The 12,675-nt window shown below is 41.0% G+C and overlaps 1 protein-coding gene across 3 annotated transcripts in view; it reads right to left on the bottom strand.

The window, feature by feature from the left end:
• Nucleotides 1-12,675, bottom strand: part of Drosha (drosha ribonuclease III) — a 103,315-nt gene that overhangs the window by 40,813 nt on the left and 49,827 nt on the right. For 2 of the 3 annotated variants that reach the window (XM_051182574.1, XM_051182575.1), the window contains exons 17-20: nucleotides 11,063-11,187; nucleotides 9,380-9,479; nucleotides 7,016-7,123; nucleotides 269-376 (exon numbers count right to left, since the gene is read on the bottom strand). In XM_051182574.1, the coding sequence (XP_051038531.1) occupies nucleotides 269-376; nucleotides 7,016-7,123; nucleotides 9,380-9,479; nucleotides 11,063-11,187 (441 nt within the window). The remainder of the gene's footprint in view (nucleotides 1-268; nucleotides 377-7,015; nucleotides 7,124-9,379; nucleotides 9,480-11,062; nucleotides 11,188-12,675) is intronic. The other variant, XM_051182576.1, reaches the window with a different exon arrangement.

Raw genomic sequence — 12,675 nt, 5'->3', positions numbered from 1 at the left:
CTAGGAACCATAAACAAGGGCATGCCAAATGGTTCTGATTGTTGACAGATAGCTGGTACATTAGTCCAGCTTTTGTAGGGACAGCCTCAAAAAGAATGTGAGAGATGGGGCTTGAAAGCAGCCAAGGTACAGGGGGAAAGCAAGAGAGGGTTGGTTCTATCTCCAAATCCTTGTCACCCAAAGAGAACCCAATGCACTACTTATAATCCGCAAGACAAACTCTTCCAACTTTACTGTGTGAGCTTGCAGTTCTGTGACTCATTCTTACCTGTAGCAGACAACGGTCTTGGAAAGTATATCCTATCAACTTGTCCAAGTGCATTAGGCATTGATGGTATCGGATGTGATGGGTCAGAACAGGCAGCATCATTGCATGCTGGGAAAAAATATTCAATATATTTAACTCTATATAAACATTTTTTGTCGGACAGTGATGTTACACAGCATTTGGGAGGCAGAGGCAGGCAGATCTCTGTGAGTTGAGGCCAGCCTAGTCTATAGAGTGAGTGCCAGGACAGGCTCCAAAGCTACAGAAACCCTATCTCAAAAAACCAAACCAAAACAAAAAACATTAAAAAAAAAAAACATTTTATTTAGTTTACAATAAATAAGAACTATTTTCTCATCCCAAATTCCATCTTAGAGTCCTGAAACAGTATACTGGCTATGTGGCAGGCTGAAGAACTGTCTAACAGGAATAGTAAGTATATTATAGTTCCTAAATCTCTGAAACCACAATGCCTGGATCTTGTTCTAACTCAGTCACTGTGTAACTTGGGGCTTTTGTCTTCTGCCTGTTTCCTCACCTGTAAAATGAGGATGTTAAATATAGCTAACCTCAAGGATAGTTTAAATGGATAAAAAGTAATTGTCAAACTTTTTCCCCTGCCTCCTCTTTTGTATTCGTGCATGTGTGCTCACATGCAATGGAGAGCATGCTCACGCTCACATATGTGAAGGCCCGATTTGAGTGCCTTCACATTATTCTCCTCATTTTCAGACAGGTCTCTCAATGTAGAGTTCATTGTTTTGGCTAGACCACCTGACCAGCAAGTCCCAGGGATCTCCCTGTCCCTCACCACCCTTTGGAGTTACAGGAATGCATCACCTCACCCAGCTTTTACATAGGAAACTATGTGCTGGGAAACTAAACTCAGGTCCTCAAGCTTGTACACTATTTTATACACTGAACCATCTCTCCAGCCTGTATTCTTTATTTTTTTAAATTCAAGGCTTTGCTATATATATAGCTTGAGGCTAATTTGAATTCCCTATGTAGAAGGATGGCATTGAGTTCACAATTCTCCTGCCTCAAGCCTCTAAGCTCTGGGATTATGGGCATCTTGGAAGGAATAGCTCTGGTTCCGTGAGTATTCAGCAGGGCAGCCTCTCTTAAGACTTTCTGTGCCTCCTTGTCTTCAACTTCAGGGAAATACATGAAGACACATTTGTACATTTTAGGGTCAAGACATTTTTGAGCCTCAAATAAAAAAAAACAGTAACTTTCTCCAGAAAAATCTCCATGTATGTAAAATTCGTGTGTGATGTTAATGTGCTCACAAACCTGTAAGCCTCCTCAGTATCCTTTAAGACTATCTCAGCACATGACCTACCAAAGCTACACTAGGTCTAACACTTACTGATCATACATTCAGAGACCATTAAGGCACCCAAGGACTTGGAGCTTAAATCTCTTCTTCAATCACTTTTTATCTGGCTAAAGATTCCTTATTGGGAGTGAGTTCATGAAAGGCATATCTTTTTCTTTTCTTTAATAATGTTTCCCTAGAACTCAAGAGAATGAAGGAATCATTCTTATTCATCAAGCTGGAGGGTGGGCACAGCCCGCAGAATGATCGACATGTGCTTTTCATTTTGGTCTCTGAAGTATTTTAAGCTGGCATTATTAAAAATACACATGAAAACGGGTCTACATGAAGCTACAGAAATCAGTCTTATGTTATTCACTTGAAAAGAAACACTAGTTCTGCCAAGAGCATCTAAGTGACAGAAAGCCTTGCTTAACAGTGCAACTGAGGACAGTATCTACTGAGCATTTACGAGTGCAAGGGCTCCTTGTACCTGGGGAAGACAAAAAGATACCCGCAGGCTCTCAACACGGGCACAAGACATATACCATATGACACACATTATTGGCACTTCCTCGGCTTTGTTTTTATGAATGCGGTATTTTAAAATATGACAATATGAAAACAAAGCATGCAGACACGACAATACCATTCAGCCACTTAAACTTCAGGAAGCTCAAAAAAAGCTAGTGTGAACAGTTCAGTGTTAAACTACAATCACAGGCATTTTCACTTTCTTCCTAATCCATGACGCAAGCGTGTATGCGTGCATGTGTGTAAGAGAAAGAGAGAGTACATATATGCGTGAGAGTGTATATGTATGTGAAAGAGTAAGAATGTGTGTGAGAAAGTGACAGAGAGAGGTATGTGTGAGAGTGTAGGGTAAGGGGGAAGAAGGAGATGAAGAATGAGTAGAGAGGAGGAGAAGAAATATTGTGAGGAACCATCAACATATAGTTTTCAAATTCCAAATGATCTGCAAATCAGGCTCCTGAAGCCCCCCACACCTAGATGAGGAGTTAATGGACGCCCCACACACGCACGCTAATTGGACTTAATTCACTAGTGAAAAGGAAAAGGGAAAAGTAGAGGCATAAGACTGGGAAGGAGATGGGAAAGACTGGTGATGGGAGATGTCATTCTGTAAATATGTTTCTCATACTGGTTAATGAATAAAGCACTGTTGGCCAATAGGAAAGGAAGATAGGAGGGACTAGGAGACAAGGAGGATTCGAGGAAGTAGTACGGAAGAGTCAACATGGAGAGACTGGAGAGAGCAGAACCACCAGCCCACTCTCCGGTAAAATGAGACCACATGGAAATACTTAGATTAACAGAAATGTGTTAATACTTAAGACAGAGCTAGCCGATAAAAAACTAGTAACTGGCCAACAGCATTATATCTAATACAGAGTCTCAGTGTGTTAATTGGGGCTGGCGCCCCAGTGAGACCAGGCTGGCAGAAAACCTTACTTGTAACAGACTGGGGTGGGCCTAGAGGGATGGTGTGGGGAATGGGTATGATACACACATGAAATTTTTAAAAACTGAATTATAAACGTAAAAAAGTAGACTACCGAAATCAAAGATCTCTAAACAAAAGCAGTGTGTAAAGACTAAGGACTATGGTAGCACCAATATCTATGTGAGAGAAAAGGTGGAGTAACCAGGTTTCGAAAGCACAAAGACTAAGGAAACCCACAGATTAGCACTGCGTGTTTACTGGCAAATATGGGTAAAACCAGAGCAACTATGAGTGTTAGTATTTAGGCATCTGTACTGTGCTGTGCTTGGGGTTCTGACAGGATACGCCCTCAGCTAGCTGCAAACACTAAGAGCACCACCTGTATACATTGACTACGTTCCCTTTTTAAAAAGTCCTGCTCACCTCTTTCCCTGTATGTCTGCACCACCCCCACCATCCCTCTCTTCTCTCTCCTACTGCTCTTGTCCCTGGAGGCCAGTCTCCCCCTCCCATTTTTATGATCCCTTTCCCTAATTTAAAAAAAAAAAAAAAACCCACCTCACACGGTGTCCTTCTGTGGAGAGCTGCTTTTCTTAAATTATTACTTCCTTAGGGAAGGACAAGATGGTGCTGGTGAAACCTCACTCTGTGCTCTCTAACCTGGCCCAAAAACTCCTTATATAACAAGAGACACTTGGGAAGGAGACAAAGTAAGGAGGCCTAATGAACACAGGGCCGGGAAGCAGAGCAGGCAGATCCAGCATGGGGTGGGAACAGTCTGTAAAAAGCAGATATTCAAGATACACAAAAAATCTATCTTGGCTTCTACTGCCTTCCAGAATGTAAATGGAAGTATTTCACATATTATGCTTAATGCATCCAACTTTAAAAACTTACAGAGCTACAGAGAACAATCATAATAAAGTCTCATCTAAAGATTTTATAAGGAAAAGGGAAAAGATTTTTAAAAAAATTTCAATAGAGGTATAAATAATATTCAAAAAAAGAAACAAAGAAAATGAAAGCCATACATGAAAATGAGAAATAAGTTGTATAGAAATGAGAATGAAGAAGAAAAAGGAAGTTCTAAAGAAATAAAACTCCAAAGAGCACAGACTACCTGTGAAGAAGCAGACACACATGAACCCAGTGGACAAACAAAAAAGGGTGTGTGCAATGGAGAAGGATTAATGTGCAAGCCGGGAGCAGACACACCTATAATCCCAACATTCAGTAGGCTGAAGCAGGAGGATTAGAGAGACCCTGTCCCAAAACATAAATAAAGGTAAGCAAGAAAACACGGTGGTGGTGCACTTTTTAATCCCAGCACTCAGGAGGCAGAGGCAGAGGAATGGGAAATCTCTGTGAGTTGCGGCCAGCCTGGTCTATATATTGAGTTCAGGACAGCCAGAGCACACAGAGAAACCTTCTATGGAAAAAACACCACCCCACCCCCGCCCAAAGCAAGAATGAAGTAAGAGTGCCATGTCAACAGGATTAGGAAGAACTGGCAGTGGCTATTTCTAATAATAACTTTTCTTAAAGGTAAGGGCTCAATGCTTTAAAACAAGGTATATTCATTAGGTAAACCAAGTAAGCACAGAAACTCCAGAGGGAAATCAAAGCAGGGTATGCCTCTGTTACCCACCACCCACCTGTTGCCTGTCACAAATGGGCTCCCCAAAAGTTCTCTTTGAAAACATACTTTGAAGTTAACCAAATAACAAATATGTAAGTTTTAAAACCACTGGATATGAGACCAGAGATCTCAGCAGTAGGACTATTTACTATTCTTGCAGAGGACCTGAGTTTGGTGGGAGCTCATAACCATCCCTAATTCCAATTCCAGGGAATCTGATACCCTTTTCTGACCTCTGTGAGCACCAGACAGGCATGTGATACACATGCAGAGCACTCACACATAAAATAAAATAAATGTAAAAAGGAAAGGGAGAAAAGAAAAGCCCCTCAAACTGAAGGTCTCAAAGGTTTCTTCCGGTTCCAGTTCTCAGACTATCACATTGTCAGAATTTCCCCAATGGTGCTGGAGAATAAACCTAGGGTCTCGAGAATGCCACGAAAGCACCCTCCACTACATTGTAACACCTGAACCAGAGCAGTTAATGATGCTCAGACAATCAACTCAGAGTTGTCACCAAGATCAACAAGGTTTTTAGTGGCCTTCTCACCAGTCTGTTCATAGTCTATGATGTCATCTTATAACATTATGTTTGGTTCTAGAGAAATATTATCAACTAGAAAAATTAGTGATGACTTCACAGAATCCTAGAAAGAATCAAAGCAAGAAAAAGGATTGTTTCTCAAAGCACTCACAAAGAAATGTCATGATGGATGGGCATGGAGACATACTGCATGTAATCCAGAAAGGACATTGATCAACTGGCAAAATCATGGTATCTGACTATCCTCCAACTATTTCCAATGATGTACTAATACATCAATAATGAGTAAGTTCTTCTTAATGCAAACTAGTTTCAGCCAGGTGTGGTGGTGCACACCTTCAATCCCAGCACTCATAGGTAGAGGCAGGCAGATCTCTGAGTTTGAGGCCAGCCTGATCAACAAAGCTAGTTCCAGGACAGCTAGGGCTACACAGAGAAAATCAAAAAGAAAAACCCAGGTGCACAAAAAGACTTTGGAAACACATTCCCCATGGAGGGATACTAGAGACGAGTGGGAGGGCCTAGGCCCTACTACAAATAACTTAACAGATTTTGATGATCTCTCCTGGAAGGCCTCACCCTCCCTCCCTACGGAGTGGGTAGGGAATGGGATAGGAGGGGGGTTGGGGGATATAGGAGGAGGGAGGGAGGAGTGGAGGGGAGGTGTAGGGAAGGAGGGAAGCAGAACTGAGATCTATATGTAAAATAAGAAAAAAAAATAATAAAATAGTAAATAAAAAAAGAAATCAAAAAACAAAACAAAAAAATTAGTCAATTCTGACTATCACTCAGAATGCTAATCATTTAATAATATTTCTAATAATTTGACTAAGTTCTACTGTTTAATATAATTAAATGGCAACATGAACTTTTTAGTTCATTAGAATGAAAATGAACACCTACGAGTACATGCCTGAACTTACTAAAGTACAGCTAGCATTAGACAGATTTGTGGACACTTGGAAGTATTTTATGGCTGAATGATACAAACGAAACTACCTGCTCTCATCTATGCGCTCACTCCCTTTCCTTCACTTTAACCAACACCAACCATGACACAGGAATCAAGGAAAAAGCTAGCCAGAATATGCCGGCTTAGTAGAACACCAAATATTGTGTAAATTTCAACTACAAGATAGACATTGCTTACTAATGAGTTATCGATAAAAGCAGAAACCTTCTCTATTAAGTTCAACTCAGGGAAAAACTATTGCCGTTTCCAAATACGAAATGCATACTGTGTTCCTTAAAGCCTTCGGCTCTCTACAGGAAGTGAAGTCTGAGTCACTGGTCCAGAAACTTGGTAAACTTCTGATGACAGTATGTATGGCTGCTGGACTTCTGCACAAGTATCTTTCTATGTGCAGCGGCGGGGAGACATGGCTGAAGGCAGACTGGTCTCCAGCCAGAGACACATACACGCTCCTCCCTACTGAACCTCCACAACGCACACAGCATCAGTACAGAGAACAACAACTAACCCTAAACAGCTGGAAAGAAGCTTGTGTTTGGTGTTCATTTCACATCAGGTATCAATCATAGTCACCTCTCAATTAGAAAACAAGCTCATAGCCTAGCGTTGGTGGCACACACCTTTAGTCCCAGCACTCGGGAGGCAGAGGCAGGCAGATCTCTGTAAGTTCGAGGCCAGCCTGGTCTACAGAGCTAAACAGAGAAACTTCGTGGCTCCCCACCCCAAAAAAGAAAAAGAAGCTCATTGCCAGTGCTTGTAAAGAAGAGATATGTGGGCATCACTGTTTTTTGAGAAGTGCCATCACCTGACAGACATCAGAACGAATGCCAGTTTTCCAGAAGCCTTGGCTACTTAGCTCCACAGTAACTTCTCGTCGCATCGTATTCTTCTGCCGTATTTTCTGGAGTGCTTCCTAGAAAAGAGCTCATTTGTAAGTAACCCAACAACACTGAAGCAGTACTAAGCCAAGCATTAAGCATTAGAAAACAGAGTCACTCAATGTTTTATATACAATTTTTCCATTCTCCTTACACAAAGGGAGACTATTTTATTTGAGATGAGGGCCAAGATGTGAGATACTCTGTTATTCTAAACTAAATCTTACTAACTCAGCATATTGGAACAAAATATGTTTTTACAAATGAGAAGCACTATATGGCTTGGGATCTGAAATACCATGTAAAAAGTTATCAAGTCTTACATTAAGCATTTCCACGTAAGAAAGACAATCAACCTGATATCTATATTATTCTAAAAGTTGCCTGGTCTGCAAAATCCTGATGCTCTTGATACAGGGGCACATTTCAGAACCCTCTTGATGCAGGGGGGGAGTGAAGACGGATGTCACAACAGCACACACCAATAAAAAGTCACAAGGCTAATAGCATGGTGATCGCAAATATGAAAACACCCTGGACTATGACAGCCTACTGGAAGAAAAAGGGGGGGGGGGGTAAGAACAATGGCCTCAAATTTCACCAATGAGACACAATCAGAAATTAAGTCATCCTTTTCACTACTCTTCATGTGCAACAACAACAACAAAAAAATTGTATCGGGATGCAAGCAATTTAATAAAAATACCAGGAATTCCTAAACAGTAACTACCACCACCTACACTATTAAGTTCCTACTATAGATCACATACCAGGAAAGGGGTTTTCAATGGCACAGTTCAGGCATCTACACAAGCACCTGTTGCCTTAGATACACAATAGTGCATACAGCCAGCCCTCAGCCTTAGTGCCTTGGGTACACAGTAGGGCATGAAGCTAGCCCTCAGCCTTGGAGTGTTGGGTACACAGTAGGACATGCAGCTGGCCCTCAGCCTTAGTGCCTTGGGTACACAGTAGGGCATGAAGCTAGCCCTCAGCCTTAGTGCCTTGGGTACACAGTAGGTCATACAGCCAGCCCTCAGCCTTAGTGCCTTGGGTACACAGTAGGGCATGAAGCTAGCCCTCAGCCTTGGAGTGTTGGGTACACAGTAGGACATGCAGCCAGCCCTCAGCCTTGGAGTGTTGGGTACACAGCAGGACATGCAGCCGGCCCTCAGCCTTAGTGCCTTGGGTACACAGCAGGACATGCAGCCGGCCCTCAGCCTTAGTGCCTTGGGTACACAGCAGGACATGCAGCCGGCCCTCAGCCTTAGTGCCTTGGGTACACAGTAGGTCATACAGCCAGCTCTCAGCCTTAGTGCCTTGGGTACACAGTAGGGCATGCAGCTAGCCCTCAGCCTTAGTGCCTTGGGTACACAGTAGGGCATGCAGCTAGCCCTCAGCCTTGGTGCACACCTTTATAAAGACTCTGCCTCAAGTCACAGTATGTGACAAAGCCAGAGTCCTCATCTTTTCCTACCTTCTAAGCCTCATACTACCCATAGCAGAATAAAACCTCACTGAGAAGTCTGTGTTAATGCTAAATGTATTTATTCTTAACATATAAACTAAAACAGAATCCAGAATATAGAGGATAATACTATTCATTAGTAAAGAATATAGGATGTGAGATATCAAACTTTATAAAGAATTATGGGAGGGTGGTCATTTACAACCATAACACCCCAAAATCTAAGACCCAATATTACACAATGTAAAAATTATGGATAAAGATTGACTTACAAATTTTAAGCTTTTTCTGTTTCTACAGAAGGCATATTGAAAGGCCAGGGTGCAGCTCAGCAGTAGGATACTCATGTTGCATACAAGTGTGTAAGTCCCTAGTTCAGTAACCAATACCAAAACAAACAACAGATACTTAACTCAAGAGAATGATTTACTAGGAAACAGGCCTTCTTATGGATAAAATGTGATCCAGAGGATGGCCCTACACCCATGGAAATACCAGCAACTCCAGCCAGACCCAGTGGTTTTTTTAAAAAAAAAAAAAAAAAGGGTACATGTAGTTACAAGAAAGAGTGACCTGGAGAGAAGGATCTGGGAGCAGCTAGAGTGGAGGGCTAAGGTGAACTGGGTCAAAACAGTGTATATGAGTATAAAATTCTCAAGTTAAAAAAAAAGCCTCCCTTGAATACTAAAAGGTTTTTAATAACCAAACAATATACCAGAACAGGGACAGGAGTAACTAGTTGTTTAAATCTCTTCCTCATCTTATCTAGAACTGCAATATAATGCACTATCGTCAGCCGCCAAGGAACAAGTTCAATACCTACCTCCCTCTGAGCCAGCTTCTGCTTGTCAGTTTGTTTGACTTTGGGACTATTTGCTAGGAGGTGGCGAAGTTTCACATAACTTTTCCATAATTTTTGGTACCTAGGAGAAGGGCAGATAGTCATTTTAGACAAAGAGAAGGCAAATCTACAGTGAAAATAAAACCAACTACACTCATAAGCCTGCTCATTCATACATATATTCCTTTAAATACTTTGGTGGCCGAAAATTCTCATCCTAAGGAAACACATGGTTTGAGAGTTCAGGGACTGGATGACCAGGAATCACCTGGAACATGTAGTTATATGACTGACAGTTCATTTGGAGTAAAAGTGAGGTTCAGATTAAATGGATGAGTCTCCAGAAACAACTCCACAGAAGACACACAAAACCATGTCAGGCAACGGAATCATGTTTCATTTCTCAGTGTTTCCTCTTTGTAAGTGGAGTGCTTATTTAAATTTAAAATACATCTTTTATGAGAAAAAAAAAAAAATCCCTTCCTTAAAATAGGGATGGTCAGTCCAAGAGCAATGGAATGGAGAACCCGTTAAGGCCGATGCTCAAGCTGGAGTATATCCATTTTCAGCTGGAGAGGGAGGGAGACAAAGGGTATGTACCAGTCTGTGTATTTATCATAATAAAAATGAGCGTATCTGCTGCATCCAAGTACATGCTCAACTGGGACCAGCCTGATGGATACTGTTACAGTGATCAGGGGATGCAGAGACTACAGAGCCCTTTATCAGTTCACAGTCCTGCCACCATGAGAGTCACGAGAGCCTAATCACATTCTACTAACATTTTTCTGACAAGAAGGGATTTGCCCAAGGCTTCCTGCCATGTTGACACTGCTCCTCTCCGGGTCTCTCTCCTTTTTCAACATTTTTAGAGAATGGAGGAAAGAAAGAAGTACTTACACAGTGCCTGGTTCACTGCTTCATACTTTTATCCAAAGAGGGAAAAAAAAGAACAAAACCCTTTAGCCTCTTCTAATATATGTCAGCCAGAACTGCAGTTATGAGCTGAAAGTCTCCCAAGCCCTTTTTCCCACTATGAACCCCCCCTTTTTTTCCTTCCTTTTTTTTTTTTTTTTTTAATTATTAAGTCAGGAAATCATTTGTCTAAAAGGTAGGAAATCCAAACACACCTGAAAAATAATGGTCCTATCTATCTCCATTCCCACATATCCTCATCTTCCCCCAGAAAAATATTAATGTGCCAGTTGAAAAGCCCACATCTGCAAAGCAATATGAATTCTAAGAGTAGGAACACACAGCTCCTACATCCCACACAGCCCTTGACTCTGTATAGGATATTACAAATAACCCCATGGTAGAAACCAATAGAGTGCTACTTTCCATAAGGGCACTGAGCAAATGAAAAACAAAACAAAGAAAAAGATGAATAAATATCATAATGATAAATAGAGGAGAAGTCCCCTAAAGGTTAAATCCATGGTGACAAGACTGCCAGGGTAACCTACCAAGTCATTTATTGCGGTCAAATGTGCAAAGAAACTCACTCTTCACAAGCTACCAGAACCTAATTTGTAAATTTGGAAACATGGTTTGTTTCAAGTCTTAATTTTTAAGAGGAAGTTGTCCACTAAAGGTACTTCTCTGCTAATTCAGTTGTTAGTAGAAGGTGAAATTGGCCAAGACAAACACTGAGAAATATCTTACTGTGGGTCTCCTGCATAACTCAACTGTGCAGGGCGTATCCCAAAGTGGACGATAATTGGAAAAGTAATGACATCAGGGTTGAATTGTTCACGATCCAGTTGATCAATGCGGACAGAGCTTGGTTTCTAGGGAGAAAAGAATATCAACATCATTTATTCCCACAAGAAGTCTTGAGGCACTGACTTTAACCTAAGCAGAAAAGGGATTATCGGATTGTTTGTCTAGGAAAGCTCTATCTCCAAACAGAAAGTGGCATGGCAGCTGTACCACACAAAAACTGGAATGTCATCCGTGCAAGTCTTTCTTTCCTATTTGGCATCATGAACAGTGATTTTTTTTTTTTTTTTTCCCCCAGTCTACACAGAAACCTTAAGGATTAATAGGATGCCTAGATAGATAAAACTTTCCCTAAACCTTTCCCAGGCACAGGGGAAGCGTTCTGCATCGCAGTAAAGACGTGCGGGCTGAGTCTGTTGTAGTATCATACTTTAATGACTAACACACTGCTGTTTAACATAAAATGCCTCTATTTAAATTTACCATTAGTTGTCAGTGTACATTTACACTCCTAATATCCACACATCGATCAAAAGGTTTGATGAAACACAGACACCTGATTCGAAGATTTATTTTATGTATGTGAGTACTTCATACACATGCATGTATGTGCATAACATGCACACTTGGTGCCCTTAAGATCAGAATGTCCTAGATCCTCTAGAAGTGAAGGTAGGACAAGGCACTTCAGGCACTTCAGGTCTCTAGATTCCCAGCCTGCACAGCCAGCTAACAAATACAATTAGATGACAAAGGATTTATAGAAATTCATGCACATGGTTAAAACATGTCAAGCTTAAAAAAAAAAGTACATCACTTAAAAAATAAAAATCTCACTACTAGCTTGAGAAAAGTCTTTGTTCTCAAACATCAAAAATTGAGACGATTTTGATCACAGATAACCTAAACATAAAATGACAAGAATGCCCATTAACATGTCATGTGTACAAGGAATGCTAATGCTGTGAATTAATGCTAATGAATTATTTATATATCATAACACCAAAATCTACAGAGGTAGTGTGTTTGCAGCTGCTCAAGTAGCTGAGATAGGAAGATCACCTAAGCCTAGCCATTCAAGACCAACCTGAGCAACATAACATGATAAAACACAAAACAAAACAAACAAAAAAAGAACCCGAAAGTATCCCCAGAAGCCGTATGTGACACACAGCATAGAACTCCAGCACTGAGGAGTGCAGGGAGGAAGCTTCAGGTCAGCCTGGGCTCATAAAACCCTGACTCTCAAATACCAAAAACTGGTTTCTAAAAATTACAAATCATTTCTAAATTATGAGGATAGTGGGTTGGGAAATGAAGAAAAATTCTAGACTTTGGCCATAGCCTACAAATCTATCATCCCATCTCTCTGTAAGAATTTAAAGCATTTTCACTAATGACCAAAGTGTTCTCAGGCAGAGGCAAAACTGTCAGAAAGGAACATTAATTATTTTAAATCTGCAGCAAGAAAGTATTTAATGTGACCATAATGGCTTGAAAAACTTAATAAATTTCCCAATGTCCTTGCCACTGGGCAATCTTTCAAAATGAGTCCT

This window comes from Phodopus roborovskii, unplaced genomic scaffold (assembly GCF_943737965.1).
Source record: "Phodopus roborovskii unplaced genomic scaffold, PHOROB, whole genome shotgun sequence".
Classification (NCBI taxonomy): domain Eukaryota; kingdom Metazoa; phylum Chordata; class Mammalia; order Rodentia; family Cricetidae; genus Phodopus; species Phodopus roborovskii.
Note: the sequence above shows the minus strand (reverse complement) of the source record. Positions and strands in the feature narration are given on the sequence as shown.